Source organism: Lates calcarifer, unplaced genomic scaffold (assembly GCF_001640805.2).
Source record: "Lates calcarifer isolate ASB-BC8 unplaced genomic scaffold, TLL_Latcal_v3 scaffold_20_43, whole genome shotgun sequence".
Taxonomy (NCBI): Eukaryota; Metazoa; Chordata; class Actinopteri; family Centropomidae; genus Lates; species Lates calcarifer.
Genome location: NW_026118149.1, coordinates 460,291 through 480,957, shown reverse-complemented (window position 1 = coordinate 480,957; position 20,667 = coordinate 460,291). Strand labels below are relative to the sequence as shown.

At 41.9% G+C, this 20,667-nt stretch overlaps 1 protein-coding gene across 5 annotated transcripts in view; it reads right to left on the bottom strand.

Annotated features, from left to right (window-relative positions):
* The window catches only part of grin1b (glutamate receptor, ionotropic, N-methyl D-aspartate 1b), a 50,855-nt gene extending 37,087 nt beyond the window's left edge, over positions 1-13,768 (bottom strand). For 4 of the 5 annotated variants that reach the window (XM_018693471.2, XM_018693454.2, XM_018693448.2 and 1 more), the window contains exons 1-4: positions 13,171-13,768; positions 11,912-12,168; positions 8,226-8,360; positions 5,488-5,664 (exon numbers count right to left, since the gene is read on the bottom strand). In XM_018693471.2, the coding sequence (XP_018548987.1) occupies positions 5,488-5,664; positions 8,226-8,360; positions 11,912-12,168; position 13,171 (570 nt within the window). In that variant the 5' untranslated portion in view covers positions 13,172-13,768. The remainder of the gene's footprint in view (positions 1-5,487; positions 5,665-8,225; positions 8,361-11,911; positions 12,169-13,170) is intronic. The other variant, XM_051069465.1, reaches the window with a different exon arrangement.
* Positions 13,769-20,667: the final 6,899 nt, after the last annotated feature.

Here is a 20,667-nt window from a genome sequence, read left to right as displayed (position 1 = left end):
TCTAAGAAGAAAGGCTTTTGTAGAAGAGCTCAGAGCTAAATGAAATGACCAGTTGGAAGCTTAGTGGTGGAGACGTTGACGTCATGTGACCGTGGTGTAGTTGGTTTATAGCCTAACATTAGCTTCTTACTTCAAACATCAGAACAGTGGTGTTCATCTGTGAAGATGATCTGATCAACTAAACCTGAAGGATCAGAAACTTTAGCTGCTCACAGTTTATTTTCTGGAATAATCCAAAACACAATGAAAAAATCCCATTGGCTTTTTGTGGAGGGAACCAGGTTGATGCTAACTTCAGGTTGGACTACAGAAACAAATCATCACTGCATCACTTAATCAGACTCCAGATGTTTCAAAGCCATGGTCAGATTCGAACACAAACCTCAGACTGATAAACGATAAGTGAGACCAGACTAAACAACCTCCCTGCTCCCAAACACTTGATGAAACGTGAAACGTCTTCAAGTATCCAAAATCAGGTACAGTCACCCTCGATTCTTGGACAAGTCAGTAGCGTCTTTCCAAAAAAACTGAAGTCTGCTGTCGTAAACCAGGGCAGAAAAGTTAGATTTTCTCAGAGCAGAGGATGAGCCGAGGTGAGACTTTCCTCTCAGGAAATGATGTTAAGCTGGTGTGGCGGTGGAGCGTCCCATTAGTCCTCGATTCAATCCGCTCCAAATGTTAATCTCATTAAATTTACATCCAGAGTCCCTGAACAACACACACACACACACACACAAACACAAACACACACACACACACACACACACACACACTGCTTTCATAAAACTTAATCTTTCTGACTATTTCAGGCTGAACCACAGACTGGATGTAGACTGTATGTAAATATATAATTCTTTACCCTGGTTTGTAAAGGTTGTAAACTTTGTGTATTTGGATGTTGCTGGTCACACAGTTGATATTTGATGTAAAATAAAAAGATAACATTTTTCACTTTTTATGTTTTTGGTCAGGAAACAAACTGCACATTAATTTTAAATCATAAACTATAAACATGAGACAAAGCTGCGCTTTAGTTTAACTTTATGAACACTTTACTCCTGAATGAACAAGTGAAAAAGCCCAAAATAAACTGCCAGTAAAAATCTTGTAGCTGTAGTTGTAAGTGATAGAGTTAAAGGTAACTGGACTTGTTATAGTACCTTGAAGACTTTCACCTCTCATCTGAAAGACTTCCTGAATTCTAGAGGCTGGTTGGAGAGTCCCAGGGGGGTTGCCACCTTGGAGGTGGTCCTGAGAGACGTCATGTGAGTTGTTAGGCTCACATGGGTCAAAGATTGGGGTTAAATCACCCCAGTCAGTTTTCAGAACTGAAGAAGTCTTTTGGATGAGAGGTGAAACTTCCTAAAGGAACTTAAAAGATGTCCAGTTGCCTTCAACTCTAACACTTTACACCCCATGACCTGGATGACTGAGAATCTACACAGACTTGTAGCTGTGTTTTACTTTAACTTCAACATTTTGTTTTCACTTGTTGTCAGGACACGACAGAAAATGAAGCCAGACTCAACCCGGGGACATTGTGGTTTCATGGTTGATGTTTTAACCTCTAAAGTCTAAAGAACATCTCTCGGCGAGTGTCTGATGATTCTGTCAGATAAGGTTGTGGTTGTTTTAGCAGAGCAGCAGCTGGAAGTAGGGCTGCACAGTTAATTCAATATTGATCAGGATCATGATTCTGGCTGCCTATAATTAAATCAACACGACTGTCTGTGATATTAACGTTTATGCTCCACTCATAGAAAACTCTGCTGCATGTCAAATCAAGCGTTTCCTAAATTAACAGCAGCCATAAATGTGCTGAAAGAGCAGGTGACTCCAACCACACTAAGTCCAGCGTGACTATGTGTTGTCTGTTCACAGTGTGTGTCTGTGCTGCTGTGATATTTATCATTATTTCATTATGAATCACATCAGATAGATGTTAAATTCAGAAACAACACACACACTGCAGCTCTGTTCACCTACTTTAACTAATGTGCTGTAATATTCATGTCTGCTGCCTGACTCTCTCCCACTCTCCTCTAATATTCATGAAGGTCTTTGGCTCAAACTGTGAGACAGGAAGTCGCATTTCAACTTTTCCAAACTCTATTTTCTTTCAGTTGTTCCTGACTTTGTCCTTTAATCAGCCCACTTCTCCTCAGATTTTAAACATCTTTACTCCCTCAAAACACACACTGAAAATAACCAAATTTATAATTGTTCAATGTCAAACATTTTCTGTGAATCTGAGGACCACCTCCAATGTAACAACCCCCACCAAAGCTTAAATACCTGGGACTCCCCAACCAACTGATGGAACTGATGAACGGAACTGACCTTTTAAGAAAACTAAAAGAAGACCAACTGCCTTCAACTCTAACACTAGGGAGACAACCAGGGTTATGACTCCCTCTAAAACCACAAACTGTTTTTTACATTTCTGTTTGTGTCCAGATTAATGGAGTGAGATTTAACATGTCAACCACTGAACTACAGCTGCTTTATGGCTGAAAGTTGTTGGGGAAATCCTGCAGACGATACTCAGGGCTGAAACATGTTTCCTTTACTTCTGAAATCAAACCTCCACCTCAAATGACTCCACTCTCCCGCACCTCATCTGTTTTTGTTCCTGCAGCTCTAAACCTTAACTCCTCCTGCTGGAAACATTCTCTGTCTCATAGCAGTCTGTCTGTCTGCTGACGTGTGGACAGACACACAAACAGACAGGTGGTTTAACAGCGAGTCAGGTCGACAGCTGTGACAGAAGCAGCTGAGATGTGTTTGCACGACTCCGACTTCTCCGTCAGTGTCGAGGTGATGAGAAACCAGACAACAGACGGAGGTGAGGAACTGAAAGATGATATGGACAGACAGATCGACAGAGAGAGAGAGGGAGAGAGAGTGCTACAGAGGTAAAGGAAAAAATGAAACCATAAACAAACATAAAACAAAAGCAAAAAAGGAAAATAAAAAGAACCTCCACCAAGACTGAACAAAGATTTTTTAGTTGAATAAATCCAATAACACAAAACATTGAGACATTTATCATCTGTAATACACAGTGATGGAAAATCATGGGACACGTGACAGATCCTCTTCATTCAACTCAGAGATTTAGTCCATGGGAAAATAATGAAAATGTTCTCACAGTTAGGGATGTAACAATGCACCGTGGCAAGATGCATTCAGAAAACGTGATGATACGCACCATGATACTGAAAAACTGTATTGCAATGTGACTGATGAAGTGAGCACAGTGTCCTGAAGTAATCTATTACACTTCTGTGAGTGAACACACTGCACTGTACGAAATAACATTGGGAAAACAAGACTTCAAGTGAGTAGACTTGAACTGCAGTTTTCTCTGACAATGAAACTGTGTCTGGCTGCTTCAGGTTCAATAATTATTTTCTCTGATGGTTCATATTTTTCAGACTCATCATCTGTGACAGCTGTAACTCTCGGCTGTAAAGACGTCATGAGATGCTGTGAGCTGGTTTATTTCCTCTGTGGCAGCAGAACATGTTACAGCAGCTACACAAACTCCTGCAGCTTCAACTGAACTAACCAAACACTTTAAAGGCTGATCCAAAAAACTGAGATATGGCATCAACACAGGCCACACACGAGCAGGATACTCAGAGAGCAGCTGAATGTGGAAGAACCAGAGACAAATCTGCACCGACACATGGAAATAATACTGAAATAAAACACCAAAACAGAATAAAAAATGTTTTAAAAAGAGAGAATAAGAATCCTGTATTTTATCTCTGTGAACAACCAGGCTCCTTCATAACATGTTCAGATATCTGCTGACTAATAAACTGCACAGGATCAAACACTAAACGCTCTTGGTGGAGATTAAAATACATAAAGAAGAAGAAGAGGAAAAGTAAAGAAAAAGCAGTGATGAAAGAGAAGCTGCAGTGAAACCTCTGGCAGAAAGAATACTGAAGCCAGGAGGGATGATGGAGGGATGATGGAGGGATACACAGAGAGCAGTTTCAGTTCTACTAACACCTCTCAACGGCAGAGCTGCTGATTATTCAAGTTAGCATCTCTTCCATTTTAGCTTCCTCCCCTGTTTCTCCCTTCATAACAAGATGTGGTCTTTTAAACTGGAGAAGGATGGGGCTCGTTACTCTTAACAACCTCTGTACTGGCAATAGATTCTCATCATTTCCTCAGTTTAAAGCCAAATTTACACTGAAGTCACTCTACTTCTTTAGCTATTTACACATCAGGGACTATGTCAGTGGAAACTTATAATTCTCCTTCATCCATGCATCCATTTTCTTCTGTTTATCCAGGGTCACGTCATGGTGGCAGCAGGCCAAGCAAGGTATTCAAGACATCCATCTCCCCAGCAACATTTTCCAGCTCCTCCTGGAGGACCCTGAAACATTCCCAGGCCAGATGTGATACATAATCTCTCTAGAAAGTTCTGGGTCTACCCTGAAGATTCATCCTAGTTGGACGTTCCCAGAAAACCTCCAGAGGACCTTGCCCCCAAACAGAGGAACAATCCACCATTTTCTGGCAGAGAACCATGGTCTCAGACTTGGAGGTGCTGACCCTCATCCTGACCACCAACAGAACCACATCATCTGCAAAGAGCAGTGATGCAATTCTGAGATCTCACTTTTGACAACTGAAGCTGATCCCAATACACTGTATTGGTGTTTCAGAAGACACGTGATCTATGTATCTTCACAACATAAAATCCTGTTCTATTAATTGAAGTTAATGAACAATCTGATGGAATGCTGCCTTATCTGTTCTGATTCTGTATCAGACTCTACAGGTTTTGGTTGGACATTTTTCGTTGCCACTGGTCCCAACAACTAGAAACTAGAGTCACCAAAAGCTTTGTTGATCCAGAACTGGTGGTCACAAAAACTCCTCAGAAATGTCTCACCACAAAGAGCCCAAGGTGTTGACCTGGTCTCCAAAACTCCCCAGATTCCCCCCCATCTAAACCAGAACAAACTGGATCCATGGAAGGCCCATTCCACAAACTGACAGGACCGAAAGGATCCGCTACCAGTGTCCCAGTGCCAGCCATTACTCAGGTTCTGAATCCTGTTAGTTACTGTTGATACAAACTCAAAACTTCTTGTAACTTTTTCAAATTAAAAGCCCCATAGTATTTCAGGTGATGGAAACCCTTCATTTCTTGACAGGGAATTTTTTTTTCCTCGGCCTATGTTTGGTTATAGAAGTGAAACCGCAGTCTGATGGATGGAGGGATGGACTGATGAGACAACAGCATCACACACACACACATTCACATTCACACACACACACACACACACACACACACACACACACTCCAGCTCATTATTTTTCATGCAGAGAAAACCGCTCACTCCTGGATTAGACCACAGCTCACACAGTGTTACATAAACACACATGACATGCAGCACAGACGTGTCTTCACACTGACTGTGTGTGTGTATGTGTGTGTGTGAGTCAGCTGACCTTGGTCTCTCTCTCCTCCAGCAGTGTCTCCAGTCTCTTCTGGGCGGCTCGGCCCTCGTGGTCGTCGCTCACAATCAGGATGATGTGGTTCCACCTGAACTCCCTCATCAGGTCGAACCAGACATGAGCCTGGTGGGAGTACGGAGGCACCGTCCTCAGGAACGACAGGTGGATGCTCTGAGGATGAGGAGGAAGGCGTCAGTCTTGTAACACAACATCCAAGCTGAGAACATATTGTTGATCATAAATGTGTGAAGAGCACAGATCAGATCTGCTGCAGAGTTTTCAACTGAAGTTGGATGAAGCTGTGCATCAAAAATTCATTCATTTTCATCTTTATTTGATTCAGAAATACCTATAAGTCCTAATGTCTGTTTTTACCAAACACACCCAATTGTGTATTTTCTGCAAGTATTGTGTTATTGTATGACAACAGTCTGTGGAGGGTCTCAGTCATCTAGGTCATGGTGGTGTAAAGTGCTAGAGTTAAAGGCAAATGGAGTTCTTTTAGGTTTCTTGAAGACATTTCACCTCTCTTTTGAAAGGCTTCATCAGTTCTAGAGGCTGGTGTAGGAGTCCCTGGTATTTAGAGTCATCATGTGAGTTGACTCGACAGGATGGGACCCCCCCCCCCAAGAGGTTAAATGCCTGGGACTCCCCAACCAGTCTCTAGAACTGAGCAACCGTTTCAGATGAGAGGTAAAGCATCTTCAAGAAACCTCAAAGAAGTTCAGTCACCTTCGACTCTAGCACTTAAGACAACAGTCTGTTGGGTTATTTTAAGACATTAAAAGGAAACAAATGCTCCAGACCTGAAAGAATGGGTTAGTGCAGAGGTGCAACTATCATCATATGAATGTTTGCTGAGTAGAACAGGTGGAGATCAGGAGGAAGGAGGGGGCCTGGGGAACCAGTTCTGGACTCACATTAAAATGTAAGTTAGGTCTAAATAGTCATCAGCCACCTTAACAATCATGTGATAGTGTAGTACGGCTCAACATGTATGAATGATATGTTTTCCCTCTGCTGTTGTTCTGTTTTCATTTTTCCTTCTGGATCTATTCATTTATATGGTTTCTTTTTTCTAGATTTATGTATCAGAGTCTCCCTCCATAACATAAAACATGAGTCATGTGTAATTAATAAAAACTAAATTCCCAAAAAGAAATTCCTCCTGGACATTCCTGATATATCATGTATGAGGTTAACACCAAGATATTTGACAGTCTTGTATAAGGAAGCACATTCATTCACTCACTTTATTTTTCATTGACACTTAAATTATGTGTGAAACCTGCATTTAAATCTCAGAATCAAACTCTCTGCAACTCACTTTGTCAGTTAACCTGAAAGTGTCTCCTTTACCTGGAACACTGACTGATGTGATGTGAATATTTCATCACCAGTCCGAATCCTCTGAAATGAACTGGAGAGTAACTGGAGCGTGGCTCACTGGGAGTGCTGGGATATTCTGGGGGCTGATGACACTCTGAATGATTTCATCAATATTGTAAACCTGAGAGAGACTCTGAGAGGCTTACAGTTCAATCACATGTCTGACCCAGGGTCTGAACTGAGTCTAAACAATCTACAACCTGCACTTACTGAAGCCTGAATTTAACACAGGATGGTCTGAACATGTTTGACCTCTGAAACTGTGAAAATAACCTGGATCACCCACAGACATGTACATAGCCGACCAATCACGTTGTGGTCTGTGTCACCATGATGACATCTATTCAACACATAAGTATAAACCAAGATTAATGATCATTAAATGTTGCATGTGTGTCCCCTATCAGACGCTGGGCACAGGTGTGAAGCCAGGCTGAATTACTCATTACTCATTTAGTATTTCAGTGGGTGTTGGACCCTGATCCTGTTTGTGACATTCATGGACAGTGTCCGGTTTGGGGACATCAGACTCGCATCTCTGCTCTTTGCAGATGATGTGGTTCTGTTGGCTTCATTAGACTGTGATCGTCAGACCCAGAACTCTCTGGAGGGATCATATATCCCATTTTGCTGGGAAACACCTTGGGATTCTCCAGGAAGAGCTGGGAAATGTTGCTAGGGAGAGGGACCTCTGGAATATTCTGCTTAGCCTGCTGCCACTGTGACCCAACCACAGATAAGAAAATGGATGGACTTTTATTCAGTGCAGGTATGTCACCTGTTTTGTATTAGTCATCGTCTTGCTAACTGTCAGCCCTATAAATGCGAATGTTCGTGAATGAGTGATCAAGTAATACCATTGGTCAGCTAGGTGTTGTACTTTTCCCATTGGCCATTTTTCTGTCAAAATGATTTTGTGCAAACAGTTTCTCTTCATCATTAGAGACTGTGATTTATTTTATTCGCCCACTCCGCTCTGAGTCAGGTGTTTTCAGAGTTCTACACTTCACAGGAATGTGCACAGCTGAAGTGAAAACTACCACTGTTATGGTGAGTTAACATCAGCTGACGATGCTGTCAGCAGCCCGGGAGAGACACTCCCCACATCCACACACAGTCCAGCCATACACTAGGTTTTCACCTGGTCTTCAGGACAATGTAGACAAACTCCTGGATGTTATCTCCAATCAGTGGAGACAGATGTCTCAATGTGTTTTCTGATTTTAGCCCCAGCTAAGGAGGATACTGAGAAAATACTAAAAGGCCTAGAATGGAGCCCCGAGGAACACCTCAGAAAACAACATCGCCTTGAGAGGTTCCAGCCTCATGGTGACTCAGCTTACCTTGTCAGAGTAGATGGACATGCGTGTCGTCAGGCCAACCACAGGGATGCGGTAGAAACCGGCAGTGTAGGAAACAGGTGTCGGAGTCAGGTGGTCGTTGGACTGAGGAGGGTGACTGACCAGGATCGCATACACCTGCAGAAGAAAGAGAAGAAATGAAGAAATAAATGGAAGCAGGATATGAGTCTACATGGAAATAATAAAGAAAATACAGAGCTTTATATATATATATTTTTATTAAGATGTATTCTAGCAGCCTTCGCTATGGAAGTGACACGGACTGTTCTTAAATATTCTGTATGTTTTTTAAAGCATTTTTTAAAATCTCAATTTATTACTCTTTTTTTCTTTCTTTTCTTTTTCTTTTTCTTTTCTTGTTTTGACAAAATAATTTTGATGCACCTGCAGAAATGAGACACAAAACAAACAGAAATATAAAGTCAGTATCTCTTATAAAACAGCTGCATTTTCTGGTAATTTGTCTCATTGGACTGTATTTTGAAATGTTTCAGTTTGTAGATATTTAATCTGCTGTGGACGGTGTAACACAACCTTCATGTCTACATTTGTTTGCTCTAACATGTTCAGTCTTCAGGGATTAATCCCACTGCTGCAGACTAATGGTTCATTTTCAAACTAAACATCATTTTTAAGAAGCGAGGCTTCACCTCCAAGCTGTTTATGTGAGAGCTGATAAAACTAAATGATACTTTAGTGGAATAATAAACAGTGAAGAGTGAAGCAGTGATAGTACAGAGGTCTGCTGTGATGCTGAGGCTTTTCAGCAAAATACAACATAAATACATTTACAGTGACGACATGTAGAGAAAACCAGCCTGCAGCAAACACACTGTTATACAGCACCGAGTGTGTGAGTGTGTGTGTGTGTGTTGCTGTCTCTATAATCCCTCCATCTTTCCTCTGGGAGGATGGAGGGATTACATCTGTGTTTCTGCAGAGAGAGAGAGAGGATGTTAATCTGACGGCCATCTCTCACTGGTTCTGATTCCCATTCTCTGTCTCTGTCTCTGTCTCTCTCTCTCTCTCTCTCTCTGTCTCTCTCTCTCTCTGTCTCTGTCTCTGTCTCTCTCTCTGTCTCTCTCTCTCTCTCTCTCTGTCTCTCTCTCTCTCTGTCTCTGTCTCTGTCTCTGTCTCTCTCTCTGTCTCTGTCTCTGTCTCTCTCTCTCTCTCTGTCTCTCTCTGTCTCTGTCTCTGTCTCTCTCTCTCTCTCTCTCTCTGTCTCTCTCTCTCTCTCTCTCTCTCTCTCTCTCTCTGTCTCTGTCTCTGTCTCTGTCTCTCTCTCTGTCTCTGTCTCTGTCTCTCTCTCTCTCTCTGTCTCTCTCTGTCTCTGTCTCTGTCTCTGTCTCTCTCTCTCTCTCTCTCTCTGTCTCTCTCTCTCTCTCTCTCTCTCCCCGCCATGTTGGCCTCATTTCCTCCACAAAAGAAACACGTTACTGAAAGATGTTGGATGTGAAAACGTTTTTCTGTTTCTCTTTCTGTGACATTCTCTGTCTTCAGTTTAACCTGTAGGACTCTGTCCCTGGTCCAGGTCTGTCCAGGTCTGTTCTGGTCTCAGTCTACGCTGTTTGAAAGCGCTAAGTCTTCTGATTCTGTCTGTGCTGAACATCATAGGAGCCTCACGTCACTGCAGCAGCTGGGACACAGACTCGTGTTTTCACTGCTACAGGCCTTAGATTCACTTTATGACAAAACCACTTGTTGTGTGGTGACAGACGTGTGTAGTTTCACACACTAACACAGACACATTAACAGATGGAGGTGGTGGTATTCCAGCAGCTCCTGGGATCTGCTCTGTCTGGTAGTGATATATTGTGATTAGGGATGTGCACGAATAGTCAAACAGTTAGCATAGTCCACATCTTTTTTAAGACACATTTCTATGGAGGTGGGAGGAGATTTCTCTTTTACTTCACAGAGATGTGGAACTCATGTTTATGATTCTGTTTCTACATCTTCACTTTGTGTGGAACATTGTTACTCAACTGGACAAAGGCTGAATGTGTGTTATACAGGATGAAGCAGCATGATGAGGAGTCACAGAAATGTTGAATGTTGGACATAAACCATCATGTGACTGCTCTGGTGACGTCAGAGATTTCAGATGAAATGCTTCCTGTGAGTGAAGCTTTAAAAGGCTCGTGGAGTTTGTGGAACTTGAACACACCGTGTCTTCACAGAAGACCATCACCAGCTAGACTGAGAGGAAGTCCAATGAGGCAGCCAAGAAAGAAGCAACAACAGCAGATACATGGACAGTCTAATGTCACCTGCTGTTACATCAACAGTGACTGGAACATTTCGGTCAGTGGTTGGTCCATTTTTTAACATTATTATTATTTTAATTTGGGTGGAGGGCACGTGTTAACAATGACCTCGGGACTAATGGACTTAAATTGGCTCCATTATTCAACTTCAAAAAGTCATGAAAATGCCAGTTCCTAACAGGGACGGCTGAGGATCTGAAAGCTCTGTCTCTGTCAGAATCCTGTCCATAATGTTGCCGGACACAACGTGCACTTTAGTGGACGTGGTTTTTCTGGGTTTTGAGATGAATCAGACAGCATCATGGACGCTGCGGGTTGTGTTTGCAGACAGATGAGGTGTCTGAGACTAAAACAGGACGAACTAAAGACGACAAACAACATGAGACAAACTAAACGAGCTGATGTCGTCGCCTCAGTTTGAGTTTCCTGCAGCAGCTGCTGCGTCTCACATCACTTTATTTTGATTAGTCTTTAATCAGAGTCGGAGCTGAAGGTCACAAACACGCCACTGAGACACTTTAATGTCTCAGATAAAAACATCTAAAGTCTAATTCTGGAAACTTTGACTGGTTTATTTTTATCAATGCATCAGTCTGAACGTCTCATGGTGATGATCATTCACTGTACATTCACTGATGACTAATAAAACACAAGCTCATATCACGTTTATCCTTCATTTCTTGTTTTTTCTTTAATTCTAGTTATTATTGTTGCACATTAGCCTTTTAGCTTGTCCCTGTCACATGACATATTCAAACTGAATGAGACAAATAAATCTTTAAATCTTGAGTTTAGCAGATTTCACTGATAATAAAAAACTGATCTCTGATGAGGAGATGTTTCCAGCTCTGCAGCTTTACATGATTCACAGTTTAAAGTCCTTATTTATCTCACGTCATCAAACGTCTGGATCTGAAGTTATCAGAGAATCAAGCTGAGCTAATGCTAACAGGAACCTGAACCTGCTTTAGCCTATAAATAAAACTATGAAAACAACAACACTCTCATTCATGTCGTCACAGAGACTTTTACATACTTTTACCTCAGTATTTAAACTTTTAACACGAACATCTGTGAAATCATTATATATGACAGGAACAGTCTGAACATCAAACCCTCATTTCAGTAAAGAAGCTGTGGCATTGTCGTAGAGAGGGATTTTTACGTTGGTGTATTTGTCGTATTTCTGCGATATTATTTAGAGACGTGTGTGGAGAGTCGTAAAACTGTCTGTTAGCCTGCTGCCACTGCCACATTCTTTCACAAACAGTCTGTTTGTGAGAGAATGTGTAAATTAAAAATGAATGTTTGTTCATGTGTAAAAGAATCTGCAGAGGAAACAACTTCAAACTGATGATTTCTGAGACCTGACTCAGGATTTTATTGTGAGCGGGCCCCCACCTGGTTGGAGATGAGGTCCTCGCAGACAGACAGGGCCATCTGGATGGCGTTGGGTTTGTGCGTGACGGAGATGGCGTTCATCTTGAACTTGTCCTTCCCGTACAGTGTGTTGGCCTGGCTCACCGCCTCCTTAAACACCTGCTCGTAACGTTTCTGACTCAGGACGGCACCGATGTTCACGAGCCGAGGCTCGCAGCCGCACCGGGCCACCGAACAGAACTGCAGCACGGTAAGGAGGAGCACGCCACGCAGCTCCACTGAGGAGGAGGAGGTGGTTAGAGAACAGGGAAGAGGAGTTTAACTTAGTTTTTCTTCAACAGTCAAACAGATTATTAGATTATTAGAGGCTGAAATAAAAACACAAATCAAACTAAAAATCACTAAATCAATGATCAGAACTGTTACTGATCAATTTTCTGTTGATTGATTGATTAGTTTTTCAGCTTCAGACAGATCCACCTGTTCTCCTCCCTACAGACTCACACCTGTTTCCTCTTTATCCCAGCCAGCCTGTAGCGACCTGTTGTCCATACCTGCCTGAGCCCCTCCCACTTACCTGTGTGATCATGTGACCAGCTGCTGGACTCACCTGTGTTTAAAGGACTAGTTCCACATTTGGATAAATACATTTATTCATTCTGGTAGAGAGAAGATTAACACCACTGTCATATCTGCAGTGAATACTCCTCCTATTCCCAGTCTTTATCCAACGAGTCACAAATATCATTGTTATCAAACTGATCACACTACTTGTATGTGAAGGTCATTTGTAGGAGACAGGTGTAAACGTTTCTAATCATCACCTGGACTACTGATTATTGATGAATCCCGTGAGTTTACGTCACGACTGCGAATAATCATTGTACACTGCTGATGTAAGGCCTTAACACACCTGATGAGAGACCGCAGTGGCGTCCAATCAGCTGGTCTGACCGCTGGTGGTGGGCGGGGCTTCACTTCACATGTAAATCACTGATTGGCTCTTTAACAAACTTCATTCTGGTTTATTATTCTGGTTTATTCAGAGAGCAGAGGAATAAAGAGGTGGGGGAGGAGGAAACAACCTGTTTCTCTGTTTCCTGTTTCTTTGTCTTTATTTTTATTTTCATTTATTTCCTTTGACATAAAAACATGAAACAAGATGAATTTAATCAGTTTCTTGAATTAATCTCCTGAAATCAACGACACACAACAGAAAAAAGCAAAACAAACCCCAGAAAAATGGTAATCAGTGGTCCAAACAATAAACTGTGACTCACTGTTTTCAGCTGGTTCTGGATCTGGTCCTGGTCTTGGATCTGGCCCTGGATCAGATTTTCAAATGACACCCTCTGGTCTCTCGTCCTCTCGGGTCTGGATTCCGTTACTGAACTGCGTCGTTCAGTCTCCTGTTGATTTCACCGTCTGTGGTTTATTTAAATCACGGTGATCTGTCCCGGTGCTCAGTCCGGTACCGTCCCTCTGCTCCTGCTCCGGTTCGGTCACGGTAGGTGCCTCGGGTCTGTCAGGTTAAAGGTCGATTTTTTTACTGTTTGGTGAATTAAACGTTGAAGCGGTGAAAACCTCCGCTGTGGTGTTGTTGTGGTTCTTCGCGGTCTCACACCGGATCCTGGTCTCTGTCGCGTCTCTCACCGATTAGACGCTGTTTTCCAGTCCCAGGTTACCCGGTAAACCCGCTGACATTGTTGATCCGGTCTCGTCCTGTTGATTCACAGTCCTCGTGCGCTCCTTTCATTTCCCAGAGACCATCAGACATTATTTTCCCGGTACCGTGTGTCTGTCTGTCCGCTCCTCTGCTCCCGTTACTCGGTGTCTGTCGGTCGAAGCTCGTTGATGCTCAGATGACCTGATGCTCGCGAGCCCGAGGTCTGTCCTTGATGCTGACGCTCGCTCCCGCGCGTTCACGGAACGGAGGGGAGGCTGAGAGGCGCGGGCACGAGCTTCCTCTCTCCGGTGTTTGAGAATTAATGAACCGTCGCGTTCCCGCGCGCTCACAGTTCACTGCCTCTTCATACATTTATAGTGTGATTATATCAGTTTACTGCGCATGTCTGTACCCATCACTTATTCATAACAGAATAACACGAGAAGTTAATTTGGTAAATGAAATTATTCAAATTAAATACAGAAAAATATTCAATATTCAATTATATATATATAATATATATATATATATATATAATATATATATATATATATATATATATAATATATATATATATATATATATATATATATATATATATATATATATATATATATATATATATATTAGGTACGCAGTTCTAATACCAAGTTGGACCCCCTCCTGTCTTCAGAACTGTCTTAAGTCTTCTTAGTTCTGAAGTTCTGGAGGAGGGGTCCAACCCAGTACTAGTGAGCTCTGTCCTTCTATAGACCTCATAGTTCGGGGTTGGACCCCTGGATAAAACCAGGTTCAAACTTTGACAGGTCAGAGTCAGAGTTTTTCAGAGGAGATGTTGGAAATAAATAAGAAAATATTGTCAACAGCCAGAAAAACAATCTGTTTTCTCTGTGTTTTTTAAGGAATAAACTGTTGTATAATCCAGGCTGTGAATCGTATCTGAACAAACCTTCAGAATATAAACAGGAATAAAGCTGTAGAGTTGATGTCAGAGCTGAAGAGATTTATTTATTCTGTTAGAGAAAACGACCTTTAAAGATTAAAAATCTACAAACACAAAGAGACAAACTGCAGGAAAATAAACTGCTGATGTGGATTCTGATGTGGATTTTCTTTCCACCTGACTGAAAGACAGAGACATGTTATTGACTTAAAACTATAGTTTTAATTTACTATTAGTTTGCTTCTATAGAAAGAGCTGTGTTAGATGTGGTCCTTTGCTTTAAGTTTAGGCGTTTAGAAGTAATTGGGCATTTGGCTGCTAAATGATGTTCCAACATTAGTTCATGTAAAAATGATAAAAACAACCAATCAGAGAAGAACAACATTTTATTACTGAACAAAGAGTCCATCTCTCTGTTTCCGATCGTCAACGATCAAAACACAACTCCAGGACCAGAACCTCAAAGGATTCACCACAACATGCAAACATGTGGTCAGACCCAGAAACAGAAAGACCAGGACCCTCAACGCAGCACCCAGAGACCAGACTAAAGGCAGAAGGAGCCCCCAACAACAGGAGCTAGAGGATCTGTGATTCCCTGTAACTGCTTATTCACAACATGTAACCTCAGTGTGAACAGATCATCATCACCCACAAACAAAAACCAGGTCCTTGCACCATGATCTGGTTCCAGGCTCAGCTCAGTCAGGTATGTGCAGTGGGTCACTGTGAGCCTCAGCGTAGTAAAAGCAGCTAAAGAAGAAATCCACCGTTCAGACTCCGCTCTTCTTCTTCTGTGGTTGTTTCTGTTTTTAAATCACATTCATCGCCCCGTCCACCGCTACCATCATGCACGGTCGCCACAGCAACAGGAATGCAGCTCCGGGTGCCTATTGTGGTTGCCATGGAAACAAGCATCTCCGACCCTCATTCCCACCCCCTTCTCAGCCCTCCCTCCCCTCTGCTTGCCAGATATAGCTTGTAATTAACAGACACCCAGTGATGTTACATCTTGTCTGTTACAACACAAGTGTTCACATCAGTCCAGGTTCCAGATCTGAACTGGGTCCAGTTCTCCAAATAAACTTGCTTCACAATCCGGTTTTCAAAATCATCCATTTGCACCAGGTCACATACTGAGCTGGGATGGAAATAAAGCTTAGCTTCTGTCTGTTAGCTTCCTGCTATTAGCCTCTGTCCATTAGCTTCTCAATGCTAGCTTTTATCCATTCGCCTGTGGCTGTTAGCTTCTGTCCATTAGCTTCTTGCTGTTAGCTTCTGTCAGTTAGCATCTTGCCGTTAGCTTGTGGCTCGGTATGACGTCAGTGTCTCTTGTTGCTGAGCTCAGCTGTGAACATGAAGTAGGACACATATTTATCTCTCTGGTGTTTGGTGTCATGTGGAGAGGGTTTCCTTCAGCTTCCAGGCCAGTGAGTCAACACACACACTAACACACACTGATGCTCTTTCTGTTTCCAGCTGAGTGTGTTATAAGGCGTACAAAGAGATGCATGCTGGGACAACTTTGAAGCCTGCTGGGTCCCCGGGGGGGGTCAGAGTTGTGTGTTCTGTGTGTGTTCGTATACATGTGTGTGTGTTGTGTGTGTATGGCTGGTGGTACAGTCAGTGTCAGACAGTATCAGCCATGCAGAGCTGCCATAGTCACTTGGTCACAGAGTAAAGTGGCTGAGTTTACTGTGAATATACAGAGTTAGACTGTCTTTGAGGTTCTCAGTAGAACCTGTGTGTGTGTGTGGGGGGGGGTATGACTCGACCCCTCCCCTTTATTTCAGGTTTCCAGCTGCCTGGATGGATGAGGTCAGACCAGCTGTTGAATGACCTTAGGCTGTGGCCTCTGATTGGTCGGTTGTTAATGTTTCCTGAATCTATAATGAACAAACTCCCATCTTTAAACTGTGACACAAACGTCTGTTTAATTATGACCATGTTAAGCAGGAAGCCTCGGGTCGTCCATTAACACACAGAAAGACAGAGAATCAGATGCTCATTAAATAAACATACTGACAACCTCCTACTCTCAGATCTGTAGCACTGATCTGAATTACACTGTAAAGATAACAGTAATAACATACATTAGTTATACACAAGGAGCTTTACAAAGGAAAAACTAAATTAAAACAAATCTACACCAATGTTAAACAAAGATACAGACAATAAGCGCTTTAAGACTCTCAGTCTCATATTTACAGGCTGAGGTGTTGACTGTTAAACCTGGTCCTGTTCCAGGACTTAAGAACAGCCAGAGGAGCCCTGCCTGAGGATCTGATATAACACAGATCTAAACCCTGAAATGCTTTAACTCTTTAACACCAGGTGATGTTAATGGGTCTTTTACACTGAATCACCATTTTGGCTGTGGGGCGCCCCCTGCTGGTGACTCACATCACCACAAAGTTCATTTACAGACAGCAGGAGCCTCAGCAGCAGTTATACAGTGATAACTCTGTTGTACTGCTGACTGCTGGGCTGCTGACGTATTATTATTATTATTAACAGACAATGGCACTAGCAGAGGTAACAGGTGAGGTGATGATCCATACCTCTCTTTTTATCCCTGGACTTTGTGAAAATGTTGAATTTAAACTCAGAAGACAGAAAGTACCAACATGTAATCAGAGCTTCATTTTCTTTTACCGTCAATTAGATCCAATGACTAAAATGTCAGTTTTAATAAACTGCAGTATGTAAAACTGTGTGGGTATTTTGCACCATGGTGCATTAGGGACTGTAACAATAGGTTGCTTTAGGTGTTTCAACAGTTGGTCCAGGTATATTGAACAACATGGAAACTTTATAACTCATCTCAACCAGTGGACTTGATCAGCTTTTTCACAGTATGAACACTTTAATGTATCTTACAAGATAACTACTGCTGAATGACTGAGTCAAAATAAATGTATTACACATGAAATTAATGCTGTGGTGAAATGCAATTACTGTGTGCACAATCTTCCCATCAATACACTCATCCCTTTCATCTGAGCTGTTCAGCTTCCACCAGTAGAGGGCACTATGTAGCCAAGAACTGCTGAACTAACATTATATATCGTAATTTCCGGATTATAAGCCGCTACTCTTTTCACACGCTTTGAACCTTACGGCTTACACAATGATGCGGCTAATTTATAGATTTTTACGGGCTGACGAACTTCATGCCAGAAAAACATTTAGCCTCGTCACATCAGACCAGTGAAATTACCAAACAGGTCACAGTGGAACAATGAAACTGTTCGAATTAGATCAAACACACTCACACTAAATTCTTCAGAAATTTAGTGGGTGCGGCTTATATTCAGGTGCGCTCAATAGTCTAGAAATTACGGTACTAACATTATAGATAATCACCTACAAATAAATGCAGTCACAAAACATTATCTATGGGCTGAAAACCTACTTCGGAACATCAGCATTACAGCATCACAGAAAGCTACAGTATCTAAAATCACACCTTGTTTCAATTACGTTTTGTCTGCACTTTCCCCAGATGGGTGTCTAGTTTCTGTTGTCTTGAGTTTTGAGTCCTGTTGAGTTTAATGTTGTAGTGCTGTGTTGTTGTAGTTAACAAAGTCATTAAAAAAAAATCTAATAAAAAATTTCCATAAATTTTTTGCATCATCAAATCTGTCCTTAAAACATAAACACCCAATTGTTGTATGGGTCTTGGATAAGATCGTAACAGTATGCCACGGTCAGCCGATTCACAAAATCAGAGGGATCCTACTCTGGTTTTGGAAACTTCACAACCATGGCACACAACTAAGTGGCGGTCTACTTGTAGGGCTAGGTTTTTTCCAATTTCAAATTTTCTTAAATACCTCTACATCACTTGTTCATTACAAGTAGACCTTTAAAACAGAATCTGCAACAGAGTCTAAATTATCAATAATTATTTGCAGCCCAGACTTCCTCACACACAGAGAAGAAGGGGAAGGAGAAAAGCCTTGCCTTCTTATATGATGTGAGTCGACTATTAACCTTGTTCTCTGTAGTGTTAAGACGTCTGAGCTCATTGCCAAATTCAGAAAAAAAATTGTGCTAAAATTTGATCCAAATGTTGCAGATTCTGTCAGAACATGTGCACATCAAAACCTAAAGATCTCACCAGAACAAACATCTCGTCTGAGGTTTACATTGTTCGTTTGTGTTTAATCAGCAGGTGAGTTGTGCAAGGTTGGCGAGCCACTTTGTGGAGAGGTTTGCAGACTTGTGGGGTCTGGAGGTCAAAGCAGTATGCAGGTCTTGGTGAGCTAAGGTCAGGCCACAACACTCAGGCTTCCTGAAGTTTGGGCATCTGATTCAAACAAAGAAAAAGACTTATAAAAAACACATATAAAGCAAACAAAGGTTACAAAAAGGCTGATAATATATCTGAGAAAACACACCTGAAGACATCAACCATGTGGCGCAGAGATGTCATCATCAGAGAGGGTTTGGTGCAGCCTGGCCTTCCTCTTCTTCATTGCCATCCAGGACACAACCTCTCAGGGTCATGGTATCCGATGTTGACTTTTCTGGAGCCACAGGAAACTGCTGGACCCACTGCACCCTCCATCACTGTATGGCCCAGGCATCCTGCAACTATTCATCCAAAAAGATACAATGAGATGTGTTCTTCTTCCTCATAACTTATCAAATCTACTAACAATAACTAAGTCCTTTGAGTGGAATAACCCAATTTAGACTAATTGGACATCTTTGTATACCAAATTTGTGGCCACAATTGGCGGTGTCAGTTGGTGTCTGATATAAATTGACAGGACCGAATTGTCAGAACTGAACAAAGGTGCGAGTACTACAGCTGACTATTTTAGCTACAGAAGGGATTTTTGTGTCAGGGTTTCTTTGACAATACTGGAGAAAACTCACTGGGCCAAAACTGAGGCCTGCCACAATGGGCAGTGGTCACTATGCCCATAAATGACTCCCCTTGTCTGTCAGTCTGAGATTGGCCAGAAACAATGTCAAGACACTTAAATAGACAAAGCAAGCAGCATGAAAGACAAGTTTTCTTGAGACTCATCTCATCCATTGTTATCACCTGGAGAGCACCATCTGTCACTTCAAATATTCCAGTGGCCAAATATGTAAGATACAAGCTGGCTCATTTTACATCTGAAATTTCACATTACCACCGACTACACAGTAATTTCATAACTTTCTATATGTGGACTGACAGTCCACACCACGATTGGCCAGCTCGGAGAGTCATTCGAGACAAAGCTTCATCCAGTGCCCTGGTTTGTTACACAGAAAATAGCCTAGCTGTGTAGACAAAGTTCCTCCACAGCTCCTGATTCTTTACTCTCCCAAAAGTTTTTCTCTGCGTTAACTCTTGATCGGCTTCACATCAAACTATCCCACTGCATTTTACCCAAGCCTCATCTTCTCTTGATGCAGCTTTCCAACATTCAGCTGCTGTTGTTACATCTGCAAAAGGGGGCAGCTTCCTAATCAGTATTGTTTGTATTTGGTAAGATGTGGCTGAAGACAACTGACAAAGCAGGCAACTTGAAATGCTTGACCCCGATTCACCCAAATGCTTTAGACTCATCACATTATTTACAAGTGGTAATGTTAAATATGCTTTCTTTTTTGCATGTGCATTAAGTTAGTTAGTAAGATAACAGTATACCTCAGTCAGCTGATTCACAAAAACAGATGGATCCTTGTCTGCTTTTGGAAACTGCACAACCAGTAGAGATGTTTTTTGTTTTTTTTTCAAATTCCTTAAATAACTAACTTTTCCATTAATTGTGCAGCATTAAGACAAAATCTAACTCCACTTACAGCTCAGACCTCCGCACACACAGAGAAGAAGGGGAAGGAGAAAAGCCTTGCCTTCTTATGTGATACGAGTCGACTCTGTTGACCTTGTTCTCTGTAGCATTAAGACGTCCTAGCTCATTCCTGGTTGTAATTACCAAATTCAGAAAAGATGTGCATCAGAATCAAATGTGTAGACCATGTGTAGAGAAGTCTGTTGAACCATTTGGACGATTAAGGCTCAAGCATTTCAAGTTGTCTGCTTTGTCAATAATCTACAGCCACATCTTACCAAACACGTAAAAACAATGCTGAATTAGGGAACCACTCCCTCTGCACATGTAATCATAGCAGCAGTCAATGTTGAAAGAAAAAAAAAGGCCT